At 58.4% G+C, this 25236-nt stretch overlaps 10 protein-coding genes across 10 annotated transcripts; 7 read left to right on the top strand and 3 right to left on the bottom strand.

Annotated features, from left to right (window-relative positions):
- Nucleotides 1-285: 285 nt before the first annotated feature.
- Nucleotides 286-2059, bottom strand: SCHCODRAFT_02610865 (Aldo/keto reductase). Its single transcript, XM_003038695.2, has 6 exons — nt 1644-2059; nt 1400-1583; nt 1306-1349; nt 772-1255; nt 555-715; nt 286-506 (listed from the first exon to the last, which is right to left on the bottom strand). Exons 1-6 carry the CDS (start codon nt 1677-1679, stop codon nt 459-461), a joined length of 957 nt encoding a protein of 318 aa, XP_003038741.2. The 5' UTR covers nt 1680-2059; the 3' UTR covers nt 286-458.
- Nucleotides 2060-2394: 335 nt separating this feature from the next.
- SCHCODRAFT_02610860 (2-dehydropantoate 2-reductase) lies at nt 2395-4027 on the top strand. Its single transcript, XM_003037355.2, has one exon. It carries the CDS (start codon nt 2536-2538, stop codon nt 3706-3708), a length of 1173 nt encoding a protein of 390 aa, XP_003037401.1. The 5' UTR covers nt 2395-2535; the 3' UTR covers nt 3709-4027.
- A 178-nt stretch (nt 4028-4205) lies between these two features.
- Nucleotides 4206-5405, top strand: SCHCODRAFT_02684266 (uncharacterized protein). Its single transcript, XM_003037356.3, has 2 exons — nt 4206-5262; nt 5317-5405. The coding sequence occupies exon 1, from the start codon at nt 4374-4376 to the stop codon at nt 5208-5210; it is 837 nt and encodes a 278-aa protein (XP_003037402.1). The 5' UTR covers nt 4206-4373; the 3' UTR covers nt 5211-5262; nt 5317-5405.
- Nucleotides 5406-6078: 673 nt separating this feature from the next.
- On the top strand, nt 6079-9815 carry SCHCODRAFT_02565614 (Non-catalytic module family EXPN protein; the record flags this gene model as incomplete). Its single annotated transcript, XM_050343802.1, has 7 exons — nt 6079-6169; nt 6224-6331; nt 6385-6408; nt 6463-6573; nt 6997-7918; nt 7973-8963; nt 9016-9815. The coding sequence occupies 7 exons, from the start codon at nt 6079-6081 to the stop codon at nt 9334-9336; spliced, it is 2568 nt and encodes an 855-aa protein (XP_050202212.1). The 3' UTR covers nt 9337-9815.
- SCHCODRAFT_02610852 (uncharacterized protein) lies at nt 9794-12061 on the bottom strand. Its single transcript, XM_003038696.2, has 7 exons — nt 11666-12061; nt 11546-11619; nt 11215-11497; nt 10938-11161; nt 10749-10889; nt 10440-10696; nt 9794-10305 (listed from the first exon to the last, which is right to left on the bottom strand). The coding sequence occupies exons 1-7, from the start codon at nt 11973-11975 to the stop codon at nt 10161-10163; spliced, it is 1434 nt and encodes a 477-aa protein (XP_003038742.1). The 5' UTR covers nt 11976-12061; the 3' UTR covers nt 9794-10160.
- Nucleotides 12062-12225: 164 nt separating this feature from the next.
- Nucleotides 12226-14401, top strand: SCHCODRAFT_02610850 (uncharacterized protein). Its single transcript, XM_003037358.2, has 7 exons — nt 12226-12335; nt 12388-12398; nt 12448-12679; nt 12729-13214; nt 13353-13414; nt 13475-13516; nt 13827-14401. Exons 1-7 carry the CDS (start codon nt 12264-12266, stop codon nt 13966-13968), a joined length of 1047 nt encoding a protein of 348 aa, XP_003037404.2. The 5' UTR covers nt 12226-12263; the 3' UTR covers nt 13969-14401.
- A 197-nt stretch (nt 14402-14598) lies between these two features.
- On the top strand, nt 14599-15283 carry SCHCODRAFT_02610847 (uncharacterized protein). Its single transcript, XM_050344446.1, has one exon. The coding sequence runs from the start codon at nt 14646-14648 to the stop codon at nt 14835-14837; it is 192 nt and encodes a 63-aa protein (XP_050202211.1). The 5' UTR covers nt 14599-14645; the 3' UTR covers nt 14838-15283.
- Nucleotides 15284-15995: 712 nt separating this feature from the next.
- Nucleotides 15996-18373, top strand: SCHCODRAFT_02610836 (uncharacterized protein). The gene is made up of 7 exons (XM_003037359.2): nt 15996-16267; nt 16318-16458; nt 16511-16590; nt 16643-16956; nt 17012-17122; nt 17172-17365; nt 17419-18373. The coding sequence occupies exons 1-7, from the start codon at nt 16140-16142 to the stop codon at nt 18008-18010; spliced, it is 1560 nt and encodes a 519-aa protein (XP_003037405.2). The 5' UTR covers nt 15996-16139; the 3' UTR covers nt 18011-18373.
- A 132-nt stretch (nt 18374-18505) lies between these two features.
- Nucleotides 18506-22710, bottom strand: SCHCODRAFT_02488193 (uncharacterized protein; the record flags this gene model as incomplete). Its single annotated transcript, XM_003038697.2, has 10 exons — nt 18506-18686; nt 18736-18961; nt 19015-19052; nt 19106-19122; nt 19171-19514; nt 19569-19784; nt 19836-20830; nt 21104-21153; nt 21303-21370; nt 21606-22710. 10 exons carry the CDS (start codon nt 22708-22710, stop codon nt 18506-18508), a joined length of 3240 nt encoding a protein of 1079 aa, XP_003038743.1.
- Nucleotides 22711-23252: 542 nt separating this feature from the next.
- SCHCODRAFT_02610822 (zf-DHHC-domain-containing protein) lies at nt 23253-25205 on the top strand. Its single transcript, XM_003037360.2, has 9 exons — nt 23253-23409; nt 23459-23534; nt 23587-23705; nt 23752-23768; nt 23819-23967; nt 24015-24100; nt 24148-24262; nt 24313-24436; nt 24709-25205. The coding sequence occupies exons 1-9, from the start codon at nt 23264-23266 to the stop codon at nt 25128-25130; spliced, it is 1254 nt and encodes a 417-aa protein (XP_003037406.1). The 5' UTR covers nt 23253-23263; the 3' UTR covers nt 25131-25205.
- The last annotated feature ends 31 nt before the right edge of the window (nt 25206-25236 follow it).

Raw genomic sequence — 25236 nt, 5'->3', positions numbered from 1 at the left:
TAGGCGCGATAAACAGCTGCGCAACGTCAGCTGGCTCCCCCGCCGGCATCTCGGCAACACTGCCCTCTGCGCGAACGGACCAGGATGGACGCGTTTGGCAGCTCTCGCCACCACCTTTGCGTATTCCTCTCATGCAAACCGCCGTCGACCGCGGTGCCGTGCCGCGGATCCTCTCACCGAGACCCAAAATTGTCAAGACTCACGGACCAGGACGATCTACGACTGGCCGAATATCGTTACTTCTCGCAGTCTATGGCTCACCATCAGTCACCTTTAGCCGCAAACGACGCGCGTCCCCCTCCGCAGGCTGCCGTTCATGTCTCAATTGCTGCGAGAGGCTGCGCAAGGAATGCAGGAAGGACGTGACACGATCGCTATTACCCCAAATGATACGGTATACAGCCTAATCAGCCTAATAGTACAGATTTATTGCTTCTGCTCTTTGTCCCTCTCGTCCCTCAAGCGAAGATGGAGAACTTGGTATCGAGATCGGCAGGATCGTTGAACTAGATTGAGGTGAGTGCTAGTCGACTTCAAATGAATCCATCGCTTACCCTGCGATTGATGTTCAAGGTCGCGATCTGCTTGAAGTCCTCGTCCGTCAGCTGGAAGTCGTCGCTGCGCAAGTTCTCTTGCAACAAGTCGTTTCTCGTCGCCTTCGGCATGACGGTGATGTTCCGCTGCGTCAACCACCGCAGCAGCACTTGCGCCGGAGCTGCGTGAATGCGTCAGCATTGCCCAGTCCAATCCTCATCAAGCAAGTCCACGTACTCTTCCCGTGCGCCTGCGCAACCTTCTGAATCACCGGATGGTCGAACAACAGCCCCGTGTTCTTGTCCGCGCCAATTTCCCTGTACCCCATCGGCCCGAACTGCGAGTAGCCCGTCACCACGACGCCGAGCAGCTGCGCCACCTTGATGAGCGCCGCCTGGCTGTTGTATGGGTGCAGCTCGACCTGCAGAACCTGCGGCGGGATGCGTGCGTAGCGGAACATGTCGAGGAGGAGGCCGCCGCAGACGTTGCTGACGCCGATGTTGTGGGCGAGGCCCTCGTCGGCGAGCTCTTCCATCGCGCTCCAGGTCTCCTGCATGGGGACGTTGACGGGTGGCAAGAGCTTGCCTTCGTCGTCCCACCAGGTCGGCGGGTAGCGGTGCTCGGGGGCGACGTACTGGATGGCGATGGGGAAGTGGACGAGGTAGAGGTCGAAATAGTCGAGGCCCCAGTCCTGAAGCTGCTTCTTCGCGAGTTGCTTGACCTGTGGGACCGTCAGATGCCTCATTGGACGTGATAAAGACCCGAACGTACGTGGTCATGCGCATGGAATGTGTTCCACAGCTTGGATGTGATAACTGACGGACATCATCAGCGTCAGCTCGTTCGCCATTATAGGCGAACTCACACAGCTCTTCCCTCTTCACCAAACCGTCTGCGATTGCGCGACGAACGCCTTCACCCGCCTCCTTCTCATTCCCGTAGTCGCAAGCGCCGTCGAAGAGACGGTAGCCCATCTTGATGGCATTGTAGACGGTGTCTGCGCACGTCTCATTGGGAACCTTCCACAGACCAAAGCCAACCAGGGGCATCTGGGAGGTACATCTCTCAGTCTGCTGACGCGTCTCCCTAATCCAACAGAAAATCCGCACCTTGGTCTGCGTTCTCTGCAGCGTCACCGTCGACATTCTGTCTGTTCGTTCGATATACAAGTGTGTTTGGATAGAGGATATGCTCCTGAAAGCTGACGAAATCCTCCATCCCGGACGCGGCTTTTTATACGCTTTCCCCGGCGGGGGCTGTCTGGGGTAGCCCCGACCTGGGGCTACCTGGGGACGGGACAAGTCAGGGCAGGTCGGTATCTGGCAGGGCGAGCCCCCGTTTGCCTACTTGTCGGGACGAGTCCCCGAACATCGGGGCGCGCGTCGATTCGCAGGAGGGTCTCTTGGTTCACCCGGGCGCAAGAGCCGGGGGAGGATGGACCAATGGACAATGGGCGGACATATGCGAGGGGGGGTAGGCCTTCGGCCAGAGTGCTCGGGCATGTACGTCGGGGGACAGCTGATCTATAGGGGGTAGGTCCCTCGCCAGTCTAGAATATGAGGTCCCCCAAGGTTCCTCCGATAATTGTAGAACAATGGCATCTTGATTTGACGTCACGTATATGGGTCGTGAACGAGCTCTTGGAGGTCGTGTATCGCGCGAGGCTGTCGAGGATGGTGGCGGGGAAATTATGGGCGATTTCTTCCGTGAACTTCGCGAAGACGAAGATGACGATGTGGGTGCAGTAGATTGACGTTCGGGCCGAGCCGCCGCGCCTCCCGATCTTCCCAGCCCACTCCCCCTCACGCCTCCCTCTCCGGGCGCGTCTGCGTCCTCCGCCTCTTTCCATGCTTCCCCGTCCTTAGGACAGGGCCGGAGCGCAGAATCATCTTCTATCTGGTATGGACCAGCGACTTATAAATAACCTAGAAGGTCGACTGAAGCGAGAAAACGGCAGACATACAAGCCTCAAGGCGACCTCTTGAGACTATTCCTCCAGAAATGCGTTTTCACGTAGTCGGACTGGGCCCTATCGGGACACTGGCAGCTTTCCATCTACGCCGCGCCGTTCCCCGCTCCACACCCATCTCCCTCATTCATCGCAAGCAGCAGCAGCCACAGCGCGAAGAGAACGTCCTGAAGGTCGAGCGCGACGGCGTGGTATCCACCGAGGATGGCTTCGACGTCGAATACTTCCCTGGTAGCCAGACGGACACCTCGATGGAGGCCACGAACCCCCTCACCGACATCCACTCCCTCATCATCGCCACCAAAGCGCAGGCGACCTTCGGCGTCGTCGAAGCCCTCCTCCCCAATCTCTCCCGCAACAGCACCATCGTCCTCCTCCAGAACGGGATGGGCGTCTACGAGCGCCTCGTCGAGACCATCTTCAAGAACCCCGCGAACCGGCCGCACTTCATCTGCACGGTGAACACGCACGGCGCGACGATGCGTGAGGCGCGACGGCATGCCATACACCGCGGTCTCGGCGCGCTCAGGTTCGGCATCATGCCCAACATTAACCGCGACTTCGAGAAGAGCTTGCGCAACCCCGAACTGCCGCCGGAGGAGCGTGTGCTCTCGCTTAGCGATATCTCGAGCGAGGGCGACCCACAGGCGGAGCGCTACCAGAGCCTGCTGATGACCGTCGCCGCGCTTAGCGTGATGGACCTAAACCCACAATGGACGCCCATCGAGACGCTGCAGATCGCGATGTACCAGAAGCTGGTCGCGAATGCCATCATCAATCCCTTGACCGCGCTTCTGCGCTGCCCGAACGGCGAGCTCCTTGCGCACAACGCGACGAAGAACATCGCGCTGAAAGTGTGCACCGAGGCCGGGACGACGTTCCACAAGATGTACGCGAGCCGGCTGGACAAAGAGATGCGCATGATGCACGCGCAGGGCTTGGCGCCTCGGACGCAGCCGCAGGTGCCTCGCGAGCTCTGGTCGTCGTCGCTGATGGAGGAGACGATGCGCATCGCTGAGGTCACGGCGAAGAACACGTCGTCGATGCTGTACGACGTGCTGCACGCCAGGCCGACCGAGGTGGACTTCATCAACGGCCATATCTGTCGGCTTGGGAAACAGTACAGTGTCGCGACGCCCACGACGAAGACGCTGTGGGATCTCATGCAATTGAGAGCTGCCATACCATTGGACCTCATCGTATGATTGCATTGTGCCTCCGTACAGGGCCCCTTGCGTCGCATATACGTGGGCCCGAGACCAGCGCGACACAGTCCGCCTGACATATTTTCATGTGCACGGCTGGACGTCCTCGACGCCTTCTTTGCCAGGCTGCAGCGACTTCGTCCTTCCGAGTAACGAAGGGCGGACCGGTGGGCGAGGTCGAAGGCGCCTTGCCTCCCCTACTGCCGACCGGGCGCTTTCAAGCGCAGCGCGCACCTCGCGCTCGGCACCCAATCATCGCGGCATTTTCGTAGCATAGACAGTAGGTCTCCTGCCCACCGAATTGCATCCATTTCACCGAGCAGTCTTCGTGCATGCGTCAGTGTTGCCTATTTTATGACACAAGGTCAGTATATACACCCTCCATATCAACTCACATGCTCTTGCATGCCTTCCAGTAATTATGGTGAGTACCAGTCGCTCGCGAACAGATCCCTGTCGCTGATCGATTCTACAGAACGATAGGGCTGACAACGAGCAGGAGTGCGTATTTGCCGCGTGGCAGTCACGCGTATGCAATCACGTGACAATATACGAAATTGGCTGCTCGCGTTCGTTCAGGCTTGACAAAAGCGAGCATTCCGCGGACATTCTGCCTCAGTCTCCACAACACACACACGTACACTTCTTTCGGCGCGACTATCAACATGCCCGCACTCGTCACTCGCCAACCCGCGCCGGCCGTCGTCACCACAAAGAACAACAAACGCAACTCCGCTGCCAACCGTCATACCGACACCGCGGATGCGCGCACAGCCTCTCATGGCTCTGTTGCAGCTACCGCCGCTGCGACGCAGGAGGACGAGGCGGCGGACAGGGTGCCAGCCCCCACTAAGAGTCGATCGGTGACCGTCAAGATGCCCCGCATATACGACGTTATATGCCCACGCTGCCACGCCCACATTCCCATCTTCATCATGCGCAAGCACACCCGCAATATCGACCGCATAGAGGAGAAGCAGGACGCTGCGGAGGAGGAGCATAAACGCGTCTGCGCGAAGCAGGTCCAGCCACGCTCCAACAAACCCCGACCCTCGCCCACCGTATTGCGCCCAACCTCGCGCCAGACGAAGAAGGCTAGTGGCGTCCCTGCGGCGAAGGTCGCCAATGCCAAAGTCAACGTTGGCGCAGCCAAGAACACGACGCCCTCCACTCGCTCTGACGGAAGCAAGGGCGCCGGCCGCGTCAAGGGGTCTTCCTCTGCACCTCGGGCTGGTCTGACTGAGGGCGATCGCGAGGCTGCGCTGAGAGCTCGCACTGCCGCGGCGGAAGCCAGGCGCCTGGAGGATTCACATAGACGCGCTCAGAGAGCGGCCTACCTGGAACGCTTGAAGAGAGAGTTCCCTCTCAATGGCGACAGGCCTGCTGGCAAGCGCGGCAGGGAAATGCCAGAAGATGACGCGCGTTGTATCTCATGGCTCCGCAACGATTTGTTCAAGCCGAAGGACGGGGAGCCTGACGCGAAGAGGCCACGCAAGGAGTAAATACACAGTTGTTGGCGAAGTCAGCGTACGCTACCTTAGGAAATCTTCATGGGTGCGTGTTCTGTCTTGCTCTTCCTGCATACGAAGCTGACCACGGTGATACCAGGGCGCTGACAGTATCTCTTTTGTATCTGGCTTTCATTTGTACCATACCCGGCCTTGAATCTGATGTCGCGTTCAAACGCATTATTGTCGAATACCCTCTTTGAGACATGCGCCCTGGGTACTTTGGACCTCTAAGACATTCATTGCGAGCGATCGCGAGGACCTCGCAAGTTAGCTTCTTCTACACTATTCCTTCGCTCTCCTCCTACCTTGTGCCTCCGCAGGGCCGCACCTTCACCGACGCTAGGTGAGCGCTAAACGACGAGGTCGAGACAATGGATGAGCGCTCATAACTGCACAGCCCTCATCCTCAGCTCGCGTCAGCTTGAATAATCAATATCCTTACCCTACGGGCGCACGAGGCCAAGACGAACGACCCGTAGCCCAGACACCCGTATACGCCATTCTGACCGATCCGGCAATTCATTGTGTGTGACCTGGCTAGGAACTTCCTATCCCCAAGGAGCTTTCGAGGGCGACCATTGCGGTTCACACGAGGTATGTCCCTGCGGGGCCTGAACGTCCTTCGTCGCAGAAGTGAGGTGAGGTCAATCCTATTCACTGATCATGTAGCGGGCGTGTTCCGTAACTGGAGATGAGGCAAGTCGCTCTGCAGGAAAGGTGAGTCATGCTGCAGCAACTAGCGATATAAAAGGTGGTGGACAAGCGCCTCAGTCCTCAGCAATCCACCTCCTCTAATCTCTTTCTACGAGGCAAAGCAGCAACTCTCCCTTCTTTCCTTCCTTCCAATCTCTGTGTAAAGATGTTCGCCAAGCTCGCCCTCTTCCTCTCTCTCAGTGCCGCCGCTTTTGCCGCGCCCACCAACACCCTTGAGGCTCGCACTCTCGGTCGCGGTATGGGATGATTCCTCATCCACGCACTCATGACATCACTGACCAGTTCATCAGCTACCTACTACGACCCCAATGGCGGCTACGGCGCCTGCGGCCAGCCGCTTCAGAACGGGGACATGATCGTCGCCCTCTCGTCGGACCAGTACCTCGGCGGTGCCAACTGTAAGTGCTTCACTTTGAACTCTCGTCCTGCAACATCTCTGACCCCTCTACAGGCGGCAGACAGCTTGTTGCCACTCGTATGTGCTTCGGCGACATTGATTCCATGACAATCCGCTGACGGTGACTTGCAGATGCTGGCCGGTCTGTCACCGTCACCGTGCGCGACCTTTGCCCTGGCTGTGGCGCCAACGGCCTCGATCTCTCGAGCGGCGCCTTCCAGCAGCTCGCTGCTCTCGCTGAGGGTAACATTGACGTCGACTGGCACTTCATCTAAGCGGTCACGGCCCGCATCGTGGGCTCCGTGAAAACGGCGCCAAACGCCTCAATCGAAGTGCTCTGAATATCTAAAGGTTATTTATTAGGTGTAAGGGGTAGTATTTATGGGGTATATTTCTACCTGTTGTAGTGTATGTATTGCACCTGTATGCCCACCAGAGGTATTGCAATCATCGCATAAGGTCACAAATGCTGCTACGCATATGCCGAGCGCCCAAGGGAGAATCTTAAGGTTGTCTCTCTTCACACGGACTTGACGGGTCGAACTGTGACACGGCAAATGCCAGTGCACGCGCCATAGCACGTGTCTGTGACTTGTCGCGTTCGGCGTTGCGCAACTTGAACTTAGACACGATCGTTCACCTGTTCTGACTGCCTTTGCCGCGCAGATTTAGAGTCTTGCAGCGCAAAGCAACTGACTCGGTACAACGCAATTATGATCGCCGAACTGCTACTCGTTCTGGGCGGCCATTCATCATCTCTTTTCCCAGAAAACCACAAGGTTCACTCCGCTTTCGTGCCTCTGCTTCACCCTGGAGAACAGCAATGCATCGAAGCACTAGGGCTGATCGCACTCCGGTATCGCAGGATAAAGACCTCTTGCGCCACTTTGCTTTCTTCGTCGACCTCGAGATATGTTTCGGCCGTCTGCTCGACTCTCAGCCTCATTCTCAAGTCCGAATATGAGGCGCTAGTAGTCGACACGGAAGCGAAGATACTCAAGCGGGACGCAGACCTCGTCGCTCGAGGCTCTTTCGTCCCATTGTCCTCAATCAGGGCGATCTTCTCCGAGTGGGACGCCCCGCTCGCTGCGCTATGCTCGCTGATGGACGAGATCGAAGGGGAGGGACGATGGCGACCAGGACCTCTCATCGACTTGCTACAGACACGCTCGAACACCGGCATCCGCCGTATCGCCGACGTCATATCGCGCCTCTGCACCGCGGTTCAGCGCGTCTGGATGACGCAGCTGACCGCGTTTCTCATACACGGGACTCTGGTGCAACCAGATCCACTCGCTTCGGAGGACTACACGCTGCTTGACGGTGCGGTTCCGAGCTGTGTCAGCGCACAAGCGCGAGAGTCCATCGCATATGTCGGACGGGCAATCGGCACGGTGAAGGCAGCGAAATGGCAGAAGCAGCTACCGCGAAGTCTGGCGTCGGACCATGCGGCGCTGTTGCAGACGGCCCTCCCGGAGGATCAGCACGCCTTCGACCGTGTCGTGACCGAGATTCGCACGAACATCAGCGAGTGGCTGTGGCTGAATGTTCTGACCCGGAAAGACGTCGAGGAGGCGGTAGACTCCCTGTAAGCGAGACTTATTCCACGGTCATCCACTTCTGACCATATCTTTGCAACTAGAGCGAACTATTTCCTCATCCGCAACGGGGAATTCTGCCTATCGCTCATTAGAGAAATTGAGCGCCTCAAATTATCCAGATTGACAGCTCGTTCGGGACCGTCCGCCATGATTCGCGAGCAGGACCTGAACCTCGCACTGTTACGCGCGTCCCTGGGCACCACCGCTCAACATGACCCAACCCTCAGCCACTTGCGATTCTCGCTGCCGACCGGCCCTCTCCGGCCACTTCTTCCTTCCCTCGCATCGCAGCCGGGATCGTCGCAGTCGAATGAACTCTCACCATTCGCATCCTGCCTTCTCGGAACGCCGTTAGCCCTACACTATGCAGTCTCCTGGCCGCTCGACCTTTTCCTGCAGCCTGCCGACCTGAGCGCGTACGGGGCGCTCTTCGCATATCTGACCGCGCTGCGGAAGACGCACGTCCGTGTCCACACGTGCTGGACCGCCCTGTCTAACGCGCAACGCGCACGCCGACGATGGACGGGCTTGGGCGAAGGAGGCACCGCCGAGGATGAGGGCGCCCGACGACGCCTGCTCCGCTGCGGTTGGGGCATCGTGCGCGACATGGGCTGGTTCCTCGACACCCTGCTCGGCTACCTCATGACGGACGTCGTGGATGCCGAATTCGTGCGCCTCAAGGGCATGCTAGCGCGGGGGGACCCAGGGCTGACCGCGACAACGAGCACGGGGTCCATGCGCAAGGAGACCAAGTCGGAATCGCGTCCGGTGGCGTTGGACTTTACGACGCTGCGCGTTCTGCATGGGACGTATCTGGAGAGGCTTGTTACGGGATGTTTGCTCGATAATTCGGCGTTGATGGCCATTTTGAGCCCGCTGCTGGAGGTGTGCGAGCGGTTTGTGGCGCAAGTCGAGCGGTGGGGCGGTGATGTGTTGCCTGCGCTGTTGTTTGAGGGAAGCCTGCGCGAGGGTGGAGAGGATGTGGGCGCGATGGTCAAAGAGCGGTCAGTCGTGGTAGCAGAGATCAATGAGGTACGCTAACGCAGACACGCGTAAATCATCCGCTGATTGAAGCTTCATCTAGACCCTCCGCGAATTACTCGACAACTTCTACGAGCAGCTCTCCTTATCAACCTCCCAGCAACCGCTGACAGGAACAGCCGCTGACGCATCCCGCTCTCGCTTGAATGCAACAGTAGCAGGCGCAACCTTCGTCAGCACGGCAAATTACTCTGCGCTGCACAGCGCATCAAAGACGATGAAGGCCCTGGATGGTGGCGCGGGAGATGTCCGCCGGCACGTTGAGCGCTTACTTCTGCGCCTCGACTTCAATGGCGGGTTCTCGGCGGCTAAGGTTCGACGCGCGGCGCGGACGGACATTCTGGCCGAGGGAGGGCTAGCGTAGTGAAGGAGGCCTGGCATAGTCAAGAGCGGGCAGGCGCATTAGTGCCGCGGCTGGGCGGACTAGAGATGCGAGGTGGGACGTAGGCTGCAAGGTATGGAGGTCGAGGGGTGCGAAGGTCGGGGCTCCTTGTCGACTACTGGTAGGCTTATCTTGGACACCTTCATTGGACAAAGCGATTGTATTGTTCGCGGTCTATCACAAGGCCATTGTCAATTCTTCCCGCTTATAGGAGGGGGGCCTCAGCGGACAGGTACAGCCGCCTCGGTGGCATATTGAGGCGTAAAACATGTTACATACAGTCGTGCCACAACACGTTTTCTAGCACCCCCTCGTTCTCGGGCAGCCGGTCCATATCAGTGGCATAACGAATCACCCGACTATAACTCAAACTGGCCCGCCGCCCGATGGCTGCCCCCCTCACCCCAAATGTTTACCAGGTCCTGATTTCAGAACAAGTGAGGTTGAGAAGGTTCCGGCCGGGCGCCCGACTCTATGGTGAATACAGAAACATACAAATTTCAACAAGGCTATGGAGCGATTATGAAGGTAGGTGGTATAAATACAATGGTTAGTGTAGAGCGTCCGGCTCGCGTCCAAATGAGCGTGATAGAGCAAGCGCCAGCGGGCGCGCTAGCTGCAGGGAAAGCTGCGAATACAGCAGCGTGTAGGGAGAGCGAGACGGGAGCGTGCATAGCACGGAGAATGTAGTGGTAAGTCGTACAGGCGTGTAAGTAAACAAATAGATTCCGTGCAGTCCATTTCAAGTTAGAATTCTTAACAGTCCAGTTGTCCTGGTTGGTTGTGGGTCGTCAGAGTCCTCGCATTCAGGCAGGGAAGGCGACGGTGCGGGAGACACCGTCGTGCCAGGTTTCGGACCGACGGCGAGCCATGGTGGACATGGTGGACTTCCACGTCCCAACGAAACCAACGCCTCCGGATTGGATGACGGCGTCGATGAGGACGGGGTACCTGCGCAGAGGTTAACAGACAGCTCAAAGAACATCAAAAGGCAAAAGAAGCTTCGCGGGCTTCGAAGCTCCCGCCGCCGATGACGCAAAGCACGTAGCGGCGCAGTCGGCCGCAGTAGGGGACTCTCCACTCACCACTTTCCGTAGAGTGCAGACGTCTGCGAGTGGTCGGGGAAAGACCAGCCGACTGCCGCAATTTCCTGCCACCAGTCGGGGTCCCGCTCGTCGCTAGTCACGATCACGTGCTCGATCGACAGCCCGCGCGTCTCGAGCAGCTCGTCCTTGACGGCCTGCACGGCGTCCACGTACGCGGAGAGCGGCGGGAAGCACTCCTCCACCGGCAGCTGGCACCAGACGGCAAAGTCGGCGCGCCGAATGTGGAGCGAGATGTACTGCGCTGGCGTCAGCTGAAATCAGTCACGCCGGGCGAAAAGATGCGCGTACCGGAGGAACGTCATCATGCTCGCTGACACCGAACGTCTTGCGCAGGTAGGAATCCGCGAGCGCCTGCAACTTGGGCTCCCAGTGCATGTGGGCGGCGACAGCGTTCCACGCTGGGCTGTAGTCATGCTCGTATTCATACGTCTGCGATGAATTAGCCGGGGTTCGCGAAGTAAGAATAGGCGCACGTACGTTCAACGCCGACGCGTAGTAGAGGAAGTCGAAGCACATCAACTGCTCATCTGGCAACAGCTCTAGGCCAAGCTGAGGAGAAGGCGAGTGCTCTTCTCGGTCGACATTGGCCTGGTATTCTTGAGGGAAACCGAGCGATGCCAGCGCCCAATACGACACGTGCAGATCGTTGGGTCCAGTGTTGGGAAGCTTAACGGAGGGTGGCACCTTCGTGTATGAGATGTCTGGTGGACGACATCAGAATGAAGGTCGACGGTGTAGATCAATACCACCTCACCTAGACCGACTAAGTGGGGGACGCGACTGTAGTGAGCGACAGTTTCCGATGGGCGCATTGTTTGCCAGATATTCCAGCAACCAACGGGATCGATGACCTCGCTTTCTGAATCCTTGACCTGGTGCCACTCCAAGACTGGGATGCCGATTTCCTCGGAGAGACGCGGGACGTCAAAGACCTCGCCAAAAGGAATGGGAGGGACGTCGCTGCCGACATGAGAGGGAGTGAAAGCCCCGATGATTGGGATCCGGCGAGTGATAATCGCGAGATAAATGAGATTCGTCTGGGGGACGATTAGATGCGAGGGGCGTGTGAGAGGGATGTGGCGCACGTAGGTCATGACATCGTTCGTCCAGCCAGCGGACACCCAAGAAGTGATGTACTGAAGCTCGGGACGCAGATTCTCTGTGTGACGGTAAGCAGGAGCTCAGCACTCAAGCAAGATGCGCACCTCGGAAACTGTCCGTTGGGGGACCCATCAGGTAATGCTCCGGGTTGTATTCGAACTCATGCGTCGGGTGGACAATGAGCGGAGGCTGCTGGCCATTGCTAGAGGACGTAGAGGACCAGAGAGCGAAAGTGGCGAGCGCGACGATCGAAGTTACGCCGAGCCCCGCGCACGCGAGTAGCAAGACGCGTCGGGACCTGCTGGAGCGGGGGATGTTGGTGGGGAGGAAGTCGTCGGGGGAGCGTGGCGCATCGCCCAGGAGCGCGGCCTTGCTCTCTACACTCGAGTGGCGGGAATGCAGCGAAAGCGACATGGCAGCCAGGCAGGAACGCGCTCGGGGAATGGGCGGGGAAGAGAGGCCGTGAGGAGGCGGACAGGCGAATTATAATGGAGTGCACCAAGCTGGTTCGTGGATCTAGATTGTCAATTGATACTCCCGGCCCCCGATCAGCCCGGCACGCGCCCGACGCCCGGGGGACCCCCTCCGGCGCGCGGACCGGCAGTCCACCGCGGAGTGCCGATCGCGGGCTAGCGGCGATGTCTACAAGAGCGCAGGCTGGCTGCCAGTGCGCACGTCCGACGCACCTTGACCAGAACCATCATGGCGCCCATCAACCCGGAATCGCTCAAGGTCGCTGGCGTCGTCAGCTTCTACATGTCCGCCGCGCTCGTGGTACGTCTCGCGCTCGCTACGTCCACTGTCCCTGCTCATCGGCGCGTGCTAGATGGTTTTCGTGTACGCGTTGTCCCCTCTATGATCGCGCCCTCGGCTAACGCGCGTACAGCAATAAGGCCGTCCTCAATAGCTCCCCCGACCTTCCCCTCCTCTTCCTGCTCGTCCAGCTGCTCATCGCGGTCATCCTCCTCCACGTCTCTGCGTTCTTCAGCTCAAAGATCGCACTTCCCAAGCCCGACCTTGAGACGGCCAAGAAGCTAGTTCCTGTCGTGACTGTCAACATCGTTGGGCTTGTCTTCAACACCCTATGCTTGCGCGATGTCGAGGCATCTTTCTTCCAAGTGAGCGCTCGCCTCGGTCCTCTCGTGCATCACTCATGTTTCACTCCAGATTGCCCGTGGATTGCAGCTCCCTCTCACGATATTTGTGTCGAGCGTGCACACCAAGTCCACACCTTCAAAGAAGGTTTTGGCCGCAGCCGGTGTCGTCACTTTGGGTTTCTTCGTTGGCGTCGCTCCCAACAAGGATATCCCCATTACCGCGAAACCTTCTATGCTTTCGCTCGTCTATGGAGTGCTATCCTCGCTCATGATTGCACTTCACGCCGTTCTCATCAAGTCCTCCCTCCCTTACTGCCACAACTCGACCATCGAACTCGCCTGGTGGACGAACGCCGGCTCGGCGATACTCCTCTTCCCCTTCGTTATTCTGACAGGAGAACCGAGTGTCCTCCGCACGCTCGCGAACTCCTCTACCTGGCAAGGCGGTGTCTTCCTGTGGGGTTGCCTGGTCACCGGCCTCTTTGGCTTCCTCCTCTGCGTTGCCGGTCTTCTCAGTATAAAGGTCACGAGCCCCATCACGCACATGTTTTCCTCTGTACGTCTTTTTGCGCCGCTCTTTTCCCCGCCACATACTCACTCATCTTTCTTTATCCGCGTGTGCCCATGTTGCGATTCGTCCTAAACTCGGTTCAATGGACTGTCCCTGACCGCGATGCTGCTCTCGCATGGACAGGCTGCCCGCTCGGTCCTTCAGACGCTCCTCGGGGTCTGGATCTTCCACGATATTCTGACAGTGTATGTGATAGGCACTCCCATCGTATTTGGGTACCCGCTAACGTCCCATCGCCGCTGCAGAAACCGCGCGAGTTCAATCTTCATTATCCTTGCAGGCACGATGTGAGTGCTACTTGTTCCTCTCCCCGTGGCAGGTATCTTCCGTGCAGACGAGAGAAGGCGTCTCGAGGACGCAGAAGCCTTGCGAAGCGGCTCATGGCCGTGCAAGGGGCAACAGACTTCGGAGAGAAGAGGATGCCGTGCGTTTGGCTGCGAGATGCCTGGCTACCTTTTCCAGCGGGACGGCGGCTTCACTGGTCTACCGAGCGTTAAGCTGCTGGAAAATCCCTGCTTGATCTCACAGATATGAGCCCATCTCATCAGCCCATCGTTATATGCACGCAACACGTACTAACAAATCAACCTTTTACAGGTGGTACACATGGATCAGAAACACCGAGGCCGCGCAGGCACCGAAGAATCCTCCGCCGCGCCGTGATGTCGAGGCGGAGGCGGGTACGAGCGAGGAATTGCAGCCCCTCAGCGCCGAGGACGAGAAAAGGGAAAGGGCGTAATGAATTCACTAACGCGGGGGGCACGGGATGGGGGCCTGCGAACATAGGGCGAATTTACGCGGGAGACGGTGTGGATCTCTGCCGATGCTACTACCTGGATGCATCTGCCGCCCGAATGCATCTAGCAATTGGCAGTTCGGAAGGGGCACGACGGGGGCGCGCTGCTCCCGCGATACGAAGGTCGGGCGTGTTTAATCTTGGATGTGATGCATCTGTACCCTGCTGCTGTTGTACACTTCTTGTTTGTTTGTTGATCTGTCCGTCGTACTCAGCTACGCCCCATCTTGCTTATTACTTATCAACGACGGACGTCGGACACTCTGGACATCCATACATTCGCTCAACATGGACATGTTTACTACTACTCCGTACTACTGCAGCTACTAGTCGGACTACTTACTCACGAATTTAAGCGGATCCCATACAGCGACAACATTGTTTACGTGCCCACGGACATGTATAGCGCGAATTAGGCCTATCGAGTTTCCCCAGCTGAGGGGACGGAGGCGGCGCGCCGTGCGCGAGTTGACTGTATGAGGGGTGACGGCGAACTTCCGAGGGGAATGTCCGAATTTCGAGGCCGGAAAATCCCTCGAGAAGGTATCGCTGCCGCAGAGACGCTATGAGCGCCAAGGGACCCATATAGAAAGACGCATCGGTGTAACTGAGTAAAATGTATGTGTTCAAAGGCCCTCGAGCGTCCAGTAATTCATCCAAGCGCCCAAGCCCTGGACAGCGGCTCTCGGTATACACCCGAGTTCACGTACAGTGTGCGGTATACGGCAGCCCCCTCGGGGTCCAATGCTACCCCGGCGCCTCCCCCAGGTCCTCCTAGGCACCCCGTCTTCGTCGGTGGCGAATCAGCCTGACCGGGTACCCGCGAAGCGCCGAGGCTGGAAGGCAAGCAGCGAGGGCCCATGAATTAGATCTCGCACGCGCCGCCTGCCATTTTGGACCGGCGCTGCTGTCTGAATCGATGGCGCGCCCCCGATACGCGCTATCCACGCCGCGTCCGTATACGGCGTGAGGCGTACATCATCATGATGCGGGGCTCACTAGAGGATGGGGAGTCCCTAGCGGTAGATGGATTGCTGCTTCTGAAGCAACGGGGCGGCGTAGCGCCCTTTCTGTATAGCAGGGTTAGGCGGGAATTAGCTGGTGGCAGACGTACCCCTGCTGCCAGATGTCGCGCCGACTATCGGGCTGTCGTGCTGGTGTATTCAGGAGCGCGCGGGGAGTGAAGTTATCTCGGATATCACGATGCGAACACATTCATCTACTCAGGATGAGGGGAGGATCGTATGCTTGACGAAGGGCTAGACGAGGGGCTCCGCCGCGTGTCCGTCAACACCCAGTACACGCCTCAGCAGCATGGTGCATACACTACTGTCGCTGAATTTCCAGGCTAAGTGGCGATAGTCGGCGGCGGTCTAAACGGGTCTAAAGTCCGGGAGGGTTGCGCGCCTTCCAGAAGGCGTTTTGCATGTTGTACGTGAGGACAGGTTGCAGCGAAAAGATCTGGCACGCAAGAAAGATGTCACCTGGGTTAGGAAGATGGAGACGAACAAGGACGTTGTAAGGGACCTGTCCAAAGCAGAATTTTCGGAAAGAAATATATGGCCAGGTGACCGTCTGTGACAAGAAGTTCAACATGCTGATCGTGATTGTATGACGGCATCACGGTGCCGCCGTTGTGCCGCCGGCAGTGACAGGACAGGACCCCCCTCGCGACCAATTTTGGTTCCGCTCCTCGATCACTGTCCAATTCGAGAATGAATGCATTGTTCTGGCTGGCAGGCGCGTCTGCCGACGCGTTGTGCCGCGCCGTTTCGCGTCATGTCCATCGCGCATTTTTCGTCCGTTTCCCCTCTACCGTGGAATTCGAATTTCGGACGGCCAGGCGATGCACCCACCCGAACCACGACGGGATGGAGACGGCCACGGGCATTCTCAGCCGCACCGAGGGCCGACGGTCGGAATGCACTCTTCGCCATCGCCGCATGGACGATTGCATCGCGATTGCATATGAGGATTGTAATTGTCGACTATCAATAGAGTACCCCATCCTTCACCGGGTCAGACCATCGCCCTTTAGCTCCCTCCGTGACTTCAAAGCCTGCTCCTAGAGGTTACAGCATCCCTCCTCGTCCTCTCGTTCCCCATCTTTAGCCATGACCGTCTCTGCCGAGCTCGCGACCACTGCCCCAGTCCTAGAGAAGGTGACGACCGTGCACAGGCAGCTGAGCGACACAGAGGCCTCGTACTTTCTGCCAGCACGAGCCAATGGCGTGAACGACATGTGTGTACCGATCCCCTCCTCTTCATCGCGCACGTCTGACAACGCCGCAGGTACCTGCACTTGGGGTTCCATGCCCCCGCCTCGCTGATGCGCCGCTCCCGCGTACGCCTCGTCTGGGCTCTTCTCCGCCTGAGGCATCCACTTCTCGCCTCGCAGGTGGACATGCGCGACTACGAGGACATTCGCTTCGTGTGCGTTTCATGCCTACTGTGTCCCCAAAATTCGATCTGACGTCAGACATAGGTATACGCCCCCTCCTACACTGGCCGCCGCCCTCGGGAACGCTGATCAGGCGCTTGAATATCGCGCGGGGGACAAGGACGGTACGCATCTCAGCATAGATCGCGGCGCAGCGAACTCATCGCACCCCATTAGCACTGATCGACGCCTACCTCAACGGCCCGCGCACGCTACACAACGAGCGCCTGTCCTACCTCATCCTTTCTGACACCGCTGGCACTGCTCTTCCGACTCCCCCGGCCTCGCCAGGACCGCTGGACACCTCCCCGAACAACGTACCGAACCATGACATCCTGATCTGCGCGACGCACTTCTTGGGCGATGGGATGGCACTCCACACGTTCGCGAACGACTTCTTCGGGCTTTTGGGTGGTGGTGCAAGCGAAGATGAACTTTCCAAGTTGGTCGAAGACGAGTGGCGCGCGGCGGTCAGACGCGCAACCGACGGGGTATGTCGCACGGTCACGTGTCCGTTCATGTTGAAGTTTCACCTGCGTGTCATAGAAATTGGCTTTGCCTGCAGCAACGGAGGATAGACTACCAGCATCACCTGAAAGTAGATTGCGCCGTGCCGCCGAGCGTGTGGACTACCAGCGCTACCAGGAGAAGCAGATTGTGCGTACATCTGAAGTCGAATACGCTCGGTGTTGCTGACCTTTTGTAGGGTGGTCATGCCTTTCCGCGTGCGAAGGGGAAGGAAAGGCATACCATCGTTCCCACCGTGCCATTTTCTGCCGACCGGACGAAGGCTATGCTGAAAAGATGCAAAGAGCACGGCGTCTCCATCTCCGCCGCGCTCTTCGCGATCTGCAACATCGCCTGGGCTCGCACGGCCAACGGGAACTGGGAGCTCCCTATGTGAATCAATACCTATACTCATAAGCAAAAGCTTTACTCACATATCTTTCAAGGATGATGTACTCGGCCCTCAACATGCGTCCGTACCTCCTCGCAGAGAAAGCACTGAACCAGTCGTACTGGTTCCTCGCCGTCGGCTACTTCAACGTCGTTCTACCGTCTTTCCTCCCCGCGGATGCGGCGAAGACCTTCTGGCTTCGCGCCCGCGCTGCGAAGGCGCAGAGCACGCGCGCGGCGAAGAGTCCCATGCTCGTGCCTCGCGCTCGGGAGACGGCGCGCGAACGCGGTGTACGAGCGCGGCAGTGGGCGAGGGAGGATGACGGTGTCGCAGCGCCGCCAGCATCCAAGCCAGCCTCTGCGCCAACTCCCAGCACCGCGCCCAAGATCCCTTCCACTGCACTCATCGGTCTCTCGCTCCTCGGGAACCTGGACGGGATGTACAAACACGCGACGTTCGGGTCAATCAAGATGCACACCCTCACGACAGGCTCGCGGCAGCGGGCGGGCGGGATGTTGCTTTTCGGCTACACTTTCGCAGGCAAGCTGTGGGTCAGCCTTGGTTACGACGAGAATGGGTTCGAGAAGGAGACGGTGCAGGCGTACTGGCGTCGTGTGCTGGAGGGAATCGAGGAGTTCCTGGGGTGATTCGGACATCCACATATGGACTCGCGTGTACATGGACTATAGGCTTCGCCGCCGGACTGAGCTGTTGCCTAGATAATGGTATAATGGTATAAGTAGCGCCTGTCTTTGTAGGATGTTGTATTGCTGTCGAGAATGTATTAGTCTGTCTGAGGTCCGCTCGCGCAAGAAACTGGGTGGTCCTTGTGAGGATGCAAGCGTACGGTGGGCAGGGGCATTGGCGCAGTGGTAGCAGGTGAGCGCTAGCGCATCAGGTGAGGGCTCCTTTGGGGTTTGGAGCATAAACTTGATGCATATAGTCGAAAACCAAGGCGTCCCACCCCTCCGACATGGAAATATGGCTCGAAAACTCTATTTCACCAGGTCAATAAATATGTCATGGTACAATGCGAATAGGTATACTGTAAGCGCATGCTTCGGCCGAGTGTTGTGAGAGCTTGCCTCAGCTATATGCCCCGTCAGCAAAGTCATCCCCGAAAACGTACCCAAGGACGCACTCTATATATCGGGTAGCTCTCGTTGAGTGAGCCGCTTCCATGTACTCTCCTTCCACCAGTCCTCCATGCTGTCGATGCGCTCCCACAGCGTCTCTTCATCGACGCCGTAAATCTCGTACTTCCCGCCATCCAGGGGTAGCCCATCACGACGTGCTATATCGATTGCGGCTTTGTTCTCGCCCCTACAGCAAGCGTCAGACGCACCCAACTACGCACAATATGTGAACGCACTTGAGCAGCTCTAACAGCTCTTTCTTGTCCGGGAAGAACAGGCGCGGCTCGAGCACGGCTAGCATACCGAGCGCGGCGCGGAAGAGGAATGGGTCGCCCTCGAGCAGAATCACATCCCACAAGCGAGCGCACGCTTCGAAAGGCAAGTGGTCGAGGAATAATGGGATCAGCCAATCCGGTAGGTACGATGCAGGCGATATTTGGTGTTGCTTGAAGTTGAAGTAGACTGGCATAGGTGTTCAGCGATATGGTGCAACATGACTGTCCAGCGCGACGTACTTTTGGGCATGCCGTCTGCAAGCAGGGTGTCAAATATCCTGACCGGTATGAATGTCTGCGTCGGCCGTGCCAGAAGGGAGAGACGGCGTACCTGTAGTAAGCTTCGACCTGCAGCACGTCAGTAATTGTAGCAGAAGCACGAAATTGAAAGCTCACGTCGTCCTTCGCGCCCTCTCCGCCGTAAAAGCTGCGCATACAATGACGTTCTAACAGGTTCCGCATCACCACGAATGCCTGCTGAGCAGGCATGGTGATGAGGAGCATCGCTGCCAACCTTGACGCGCCCTTGGTATAACCGAGACCCTCATCGCTCCTGGCGACTACCCAAGCGCAGAGCAATTCCTTTAGCTCGCCGTATAGCGGGCCCGTCTCGTGATGGAAGATGTGCAATGAGGGCAAGGTGGTTGCGAGATCGGCTTCGATAGCGGCGAGGGTACTTTGAGGGAATGTCCCCGAGGCCAATGCGCGTCGCGCTCGCGCGATGCATGGGTTGTACGAGTCTGCACGCTTCACATAAGCATGTTGTTGGCCAGGGTAGGCGTGAGACTACACACCTGAGCTGAGCGCGAGAGCGTTCCCTACCGCAGCTTGCCACATCCGCGCCCGTAGCTTCGTCGGTATCCCTTTCCACCACAGTTTGCGTAACGCAGGATCGCGGTGCACAACGCGCCAGTCAGGAAGGATCTCCTTCTCCCATCGGTGTAAAGAGTCCTCAATCGCGCGCTCGCGAGCGAGGCGGCGCTCTTGCAGTGCCTTGCGCCGCTTCTCCGCTTGCAATGCGTCAGCATATATGATGAGGTGCCCGAGGCGAATAAACGCACCTGCTTGTCGCGACAGGCGCATCATGGCCTGCCAGTCTGCGAGGTGCTTGTCGTCCTCCTGCCGCGGCTTGGGCGGGAGGAACGCCGGGCGGGTGCGACTCCGGACTTTCTCAAACGTACTCGGGCCGGTGCTTTTGGTTTGGCGATGACCGGCTTTGAGCAGCTTGTTGGGAGGGTTGGGAGGGGATGCGCTCGGCTCCGGGGAGCGGGTCGGCACGGAGGTCGAATGGGGGAGGGTAGATGGACCTGCCGTAGCCGCGGCTGCGGCTGCGGCCACGGCGGGGACGGAGGTAGAGGCAGTAGGTGTAGTGGGCGGCATGGAAGAGATGGATGATTTGGGGGTATGGTCGGACTTGATAGTAGGCAGAGGGGGGAGGTCTCCACCCGCGTCCGAGGTGGAAGGGCTGTGCGATCCGGCGCTTTCCCTCGACCCGTTGCTGCCGCCAGACATAGTGACTTGATGGGTTGGAACGTCGATCTGGACGTTCGGGTATTCGTGAGCGCTCTCTTCGTGCACTTCCTCCTCCTGCGAGGGTGCGCTTCTGGAAGAGGATAACGAGATCTGCGAGAAGTGCGCCAAGGATTCGTCTGGGGAAGGCGAGCCGGAGGCGGAGAGCGCGAGCGTGGAGACAGACGCGTCGTCCTGAATGGGCGCGCCGTTGGTGAACACGCCCTCCTGCTCGAGACCGTTGTTGATGTCCGCGGCTACCCATGTCCGATGGGCGTCAAGGTCTTTGCGGAGAGCTTCTGGGGAGAACGTGTGGGATTCGTCGGCATCCTCGAACGCATCGTCGATGTCTATGTCGATGTTGAGGCGAGCGACGTCGTGGGCGAGGTCCGTTGCCCTAAGCGTTGGGGATTCCATCGGCAACGTCGTGACGGGAAGCAGGAACACTGTGCGGCGATCCGGCCCGCCATAATACAAGACGTCCCAAACGGTGATGTGAATGCCTTCCAAATGGGGACAATATATATCGTGCGTTGGCAGCCTCCGACTATCAGGATTCTCCGTGAAGTACAATGATACTATAATCATTTTTAAGATGGTAGCATGGTAGGTCGCCCATTCGTCAATCTGCTCAAGAAGATATCCATAAACTCTCGCCATAGGAAGAACATATAAGTTCATCAGGACGGCCCGGATACCGCCCTAATCCCGGGTCTTCGAGTCAGATGAATGGCCACCGCTCCTATATAAGCGCAAGAGCATCTTCGCTCTTAGCCACTCAATCGCCGCTTCACGATGCCCCGATTCCTCGTCTACGCACCAGACTATCCCGACCGTCTCGAGCAGCGCCTCGCTGTCCGTCCGAGGCACCTAGAACGAGTGAAGGGGGACCAGGAGAACAAAGTGCAGAGCAAGTATTAGTGCAGACCATTCAAGCGTCCCAAACTGATCTTGCTTCCTCCTCAGTCTACGGCTCTCCTCTGGCCCCACGTCCGGGCACAAGTCTGCACGACGCTGACCTCCCCGAAGGGACACCACGTATTGCCGGAAGCTTCATGGTTTACGTCTTCCCGTCGCTCGAAGATTGCTGGGCTAGGATCAAGGAGGACGTATATTGGACAGAGGGGGTTTGGGACAAGGAGCGGTTGTTCATCGAGCAACTGTATGACTGAGGGCCGGAAGACGGGACGAGGAAATTTGGAGAGGGCTTGGCGCTTACCAGCATCTATACCAGGTTGAGGGCACACACAAACCAGAGCAGCGATTATGCAGTGTGGATTCTATGATACCTCAAGCCTTGCTAAGCCTGTCCCGAATGATACCCTCGGCCGTATTACGCTGAGACAGCGTAACCTCAGGTCGCTTCGCCAGTGTCGCCTTCGCGGTCTCGACGACACCCTGCTTCTGCTTGGGAGGCACAGTCCGCCGGGCACCCGCACCCGCCAGTGCGATAGCGGCGACATTGGGCGCCTGTGCGACGGGAGAGAACCTGCCATAGCCGCGCGCCTCGAGCGTGTGCTCCGACGGTGGCGCAGCAACCTCCGTTGCAGTCCTGTCGCGCACCTTGCCCGCCTTCCCTTCCGTCTCTCCCAGACCCTCCGGCGCGTCAAGCAGTTTGCCCAGGTCGAGGAAGTCCACGTCAGGGACGTTGCGCTTGTTCTCATCGCGCTCCTGCGGCCAGGCGGCGCCCTCGATGTATTCGTCGAGAGCATCCTCGTTCACGTAGCCCTCGCGCAGCTTCTGCACGAACTTGGGCGGCGGAAGGGCGTGCTCGTCGCGCAGGCGCACCGACTGAGCGAGGTCGAGGCGCGCGGCCTCGTCTGCTGCCGCGAACGCCTCTGCTGGGGCGCGCTCGGCAAGCTCAAGGAGCGTGGCTTGGCATGCAGCCTGCTTCTCTTCGGGAACGTCATCGACAGTGAAACCAATGATACGAGGGGAGCGCGGCGAGATCACGCGCATGGCGGACTGGTACTGTTTCCGGAGCGCAGCGACAGTATCCTCCGTTGTGCTATCGAGGGGCAAGTCGAAGACGGCGCCGTTCATAACCACACGGAACGTGTCAGGCTTAGGCCTGGTCGGCGCAGTACGAGCAGTGAGTGCCTTCTGGACAGCCGGGGCGAGCTCAGGGACATTCTTGATCGTGTCCGCGAGGCCAGGGGAGAGAGTGAGGAGGTTCTGAATATCTGCAACGGTCGAGGACTCGACCCTTGCAACTGCCGCCTGTCCTCCGAGCTTGGGCACAGCCATGTCGCCTTCGTCTTCGTCTTCATCCCGGCGACGACGACGCTGTTGCTGCTGCTGCGGGCGCGAGTCCTGCCGGCCCGCGCGCTGTCCTTGACGCTGACCACCGCGCTGATGTCCGTCCCGCTGTCCCCAAGCTTGCGGACCCCGAGCATTCCGGCGTTCGGGGGCCTTCTCCCAGGGCATGGGCTTCTGAGCCGCGGGCCTGGCTGTCGGCCAGGCAGAGATCGGCTTCTGTGGAGCAGCATCCTGGGATGGTGGGGGCACTCCGTCCGCCGTCTGCCATTTCGAGCGCCATGTCTTCGCGTCAACGTGCGGGGTCTTGCCCCTCGCCTCTGCAAGTCGCGCAGCGAGACTTGAAGGCGCGTTTTGCTTCTTGCGGATGTCCGCGCCGCTGTCTGTAGCACATAACACGTTATCACGTCGTACAGAAGCTAGATACTGCCCACGCACCAATATTTATGCCCCCAAAGTCAGAGACGATGCGCGGGGCTGCCTTGGCCGGCTGCGACGGCGGCTGCGACGGCGGCAGCGTCGAGTTATGGCGGCATATGAGGGTCCGCGCCGCCTTGGGCGCGCTCAGTCTGTGCATCGCTCGGCGTCGGCGTCAGGCGACGGTGTCAAGAGCAAAAACCAGCAGCGGTCTATGCCGGCGCCGGCTGCGGGCCGAAAGTTCCGGGCTTGTTGCTCGGCGGCTGTGGCTGAGTCCCCAACTCACCATTTGCCCTCCTCGTCGACTATGAGCGGCTTCCTCGGCCGGCTCGTCGTGTTCTTCACTGTCTGTCTAATCTCATTCATTGCGTATACGCTGCAAATATTTGTGATATGGCCCTGGTATGGCCGCGTCCTTAGCGTAGAGCTGCTTCAGTTGCTCCTGCCGTTCAAGTACGCGTTCCCTTACTTCTCTCGAGTTCATGTACCTCATAGCGCGTAGCTTCCTAGTCGGTGTTCTCTTCTACAACTACGCGCAATGTGTTCTCGTAGACCCAGGCAGGGTTCCCCGCGGATGGGTGCGTGCGATCTGGCGGGACGATCCGCGCAGGCTGACTGATCGACGTGTAGGTACCGGACACGAGCGCGGACGGCTTTGAAGTGAAGAAGCTAAGCGGACGACCGCGCTATTGCCGCGCATGCGATGCATACAAGCCCCCACGCTCCCATCATTGCCGACACTGCGATAGGTGCGCCACGCCGTTTCCTACTCTTTCGCATGCTTACCCTTTGTAGATGTGTACTACGCATGGGTACGCGCAATTCTCGCTGTCTCGTATCACAGCTTGTTCATTTATGCCAGATCATCACTGTCCTTGGATCAATAACTGTGTCGGTCACTTCAACTATCCATTCTTCCTCCGTTTCCTCTTCTACGTGGATGTCTGCTGCTCCTATCACCTCTTCATGCTCGTCCAACGTTGTCGCGACTCGGCCTCGCGAGGGGACTGGGTGGGCCCACCTTTGCCTTTTTCTGACATTGGCTAACCCGCCGACAGACACGCATAAGCAGCAACGAGCTCATCTTCATTATCCTGAATTTTGTCGCATGTGTACCGGTACTACTTGCGGTCGGAGGGTTCAGGTAGGGCCTACTTTCTCTCGCTTGATGCCCTGTCTGATGTTTTGCAGCATATATCACTTCTACTGCCTCATGAGCAACAGCACGACCATCGAAGGCCAAGAGAAGGATCGCGTTGCCACCCTCGTTCGAAGAGGTAAGATTCAAGAGGTCAAGTTCCCCTACGTAAGTTCGTGCTACTTCTCGAACTCGACCTCGACTGACGCACTCACCAGCATGTCGGTCGCTTGAACAACATCAAGTCCGTCCTCGGTGACAATCCTCTTCTATGGTGCTGCCCACTCCCCGCACACGGCGACGGTCTATCCTTCCGTATATCGGACGATGCCGTCAACAATGGTAAGTGGGTAGAGATGGTGGACTACGCACGCTATGAGCAGCAGTTGCACGCTCGGGGCGAGGAGCAGCGCGTTCGAGACGACGAAGTCATCAGCCCGCAAGGGCTCTCGATGCGTGAGGTGTACGCGCGCGACAGACGCAGGAATGCAGGCTTGGACTACGTCTGATGCTCTTTGTAAGTCGCTCGCCTGCGCCCTCACCCGCGCACGTCACTCATGTGCATACTCAGCGCGCCTAAAGTTTGGTCCCTGTCGCTGACGCGCTCTTTGTAGGTGTTACCGCGTCCTCCTGGCCTCCCGAGGACCCACATGAACAGCCCGAAGGCGATTTCGCAGGACTGCCTTCATCACCATGGACATACGAGAACGGAGGATTCAATCCTGCACTTCGACCCACGAACGCCCAAATCCGCCGAGGAGACTCGTCAGGTTCTCGTCGACGACGACGTGCCGCTGTTCCTCCATACCACCCAGACTATCAGGAGGGAGCACAGTATGAGGAAGACTACTCGTCGAGCGAGGAATCGGAGGAGTTTCAGATGCGACAGCCCATGATGAGAAGAGGATCAGAAGGGTTCGAGATTCGGCAGTTGAGCAGGGAAGAAATGCTCCAGCGCTATCTAGCCGAGCAGACCCAGGACAAGTATAATCGGTATGTGCCAGAGCCCGCGTCGGAGAGCGAGGAGGAGGCATGATGTATCTATGGCGTGGTGTACTTACACTTGTGGACATTGGGCGTACAATGCATACAATAATCGATGTTGCTGTAATCATCTCCTCGACCAAGTTGGTGATGACGGA

Source organism: Schizophyllum commune (assembly GCF_000143185.2).
Source record: "Schizophyllum commune H4-8 unplaced genomic scaffold SCHCOscaffold_2, whole genome shotgun sequence".
Taxonomy (NCBI): domain Eukaryota; kingdom Fungi; phylum Basidiomycota; class Agaricomycetes; order Agaricales; family Schizophyllaceae; genus Schizophyllum; species Schizophyllum commune.
Note: the sequence above shows the minus strand (reverse complement) of the source record. Positions and strands in the feature narration are given on the sequence as shown.

Coding starts and splice junctions, on each gene's coding strand:
- SCHCODRAFT_02610860 (XM_003037355.2), top strand. CDS start 2,536: ATGCGTTTTCACGTAGTCGGACTGGGCCCTATCGGGACACTGGCAGCT.
- SCHCODRAFT_02610852 (XM_003038696.2), bottom strand. CDS start 11,975: ATGTCGCTTTCGCTGCATTCCCGCCACTCGAGTGTAGAGAGCAAGGCC. Junction 11,620..11,665: donor CCCAACGGACAGTTTCCGAG/GTGCGCATCTTG, acceptor ACCGTCACACAG/AGAATCTGCGTCCCGAGCTT. Junction 11,498..11,545: donor CGAACGATGTCATGACCTAC/GTGCGCCACATC, acceptor ATCGTCCCCCAG/ACGAATCTCATTTATCTCGC.
- SCHCODRAFT_02610850 (XM_003037358.2), top strand. CDS start 12,264: ATGGCGCCCATCAACCCGGAATCGCTCAAGGTCGCTGGCGTCGTCAGC. Junction 13,215..13,352: donor TCACGCACATGTTTTCCTCT/GTACGTCTTTTT, acceptor TCGCATGGACAG/GCTGCCCGCTCGGTCCTTCA. Junction 13,415..13,474: donor TTCCACGATATTCTGACAGT/GTATGTGATAGG, acceptor TCGCCGCTGCAG/AAACCGCGCGAGTTCAATCT.
- SCHCODRAFT_02610865 (XM_003038695.2), bottom strand. CDS start 1,679: ATGTCGACGGTGACGCTGCAGAGAACGCAGACCAAG. Junction 1,256..1,305: donor CATTCCATGCGCATGACCAC/GTACGTTCGGGT, acceptor ACGGTCCCACAG/GTCAAGCAACTCGCGAAGAA. Junction 507..554: donor CCTTGAACATCAATCGCAGG/GTAAGCGATGGA, acceptor ACCTCAATCTAG/TTCAACGATCCTGCCGATCT.
- SCHCODRAFT_02684266 (XM_003037356.3), top strand. CDS start 4,374: ATGCCCGCACTCGTCACTCGCCAACCCGCGCCGGCCGTCGTCACCACA.
- SCHCODRAFT_02610822 (XM_003037360.2), top strand. CDS start 23,264: ATGAGCGGCTTCCTCGGCCGGCTCGTCGTGTTCTTCACTGTCTGTCTA. Junction 23,535..23,586: donor GCAGGGTTCCCCGCGGATGG/GTGCGTGCGATC, acceptor ATCGACGTGTAG/GTACCGGACACGAGCGCGGA. Junction 24,437..24,708: donor GGACGATGCCGTCAACAATG/GTAAGTGGGTAG, acceptor CGCTCTTTGTAG/GTGTTACCGCGTCCTCCTGG.
- SCHCODRAFT_02610847 (XM_050344446.1), top strand. CDS start 14,646: ATGTGTTCAAAGGCCCTCGAGCGTCCAGTAATTCATCCAAGCGCCCAA.
- SCHCODRAFT_02610836 (XM_003037359.2), top strand. CDS start 16,140: ATGACCGTCTCTGCCGAGCTCGCGACCACTGCCCCAGTCCTAGAGAAG. Junction 16,268..16,317: donor GCCAATGGCGTGAACGACAT/GTGTGTACCGAT, acceptor ACAACGCCGCAG/GTACCTGCACTTGGGGTTCC. Junction 16,591..16,642: donor TCGCGCGGGGGACAAGGACG/GTACGCATCTCA, acceptor GCACCCCATTAG/CACTGATCGACGCCTACCTC.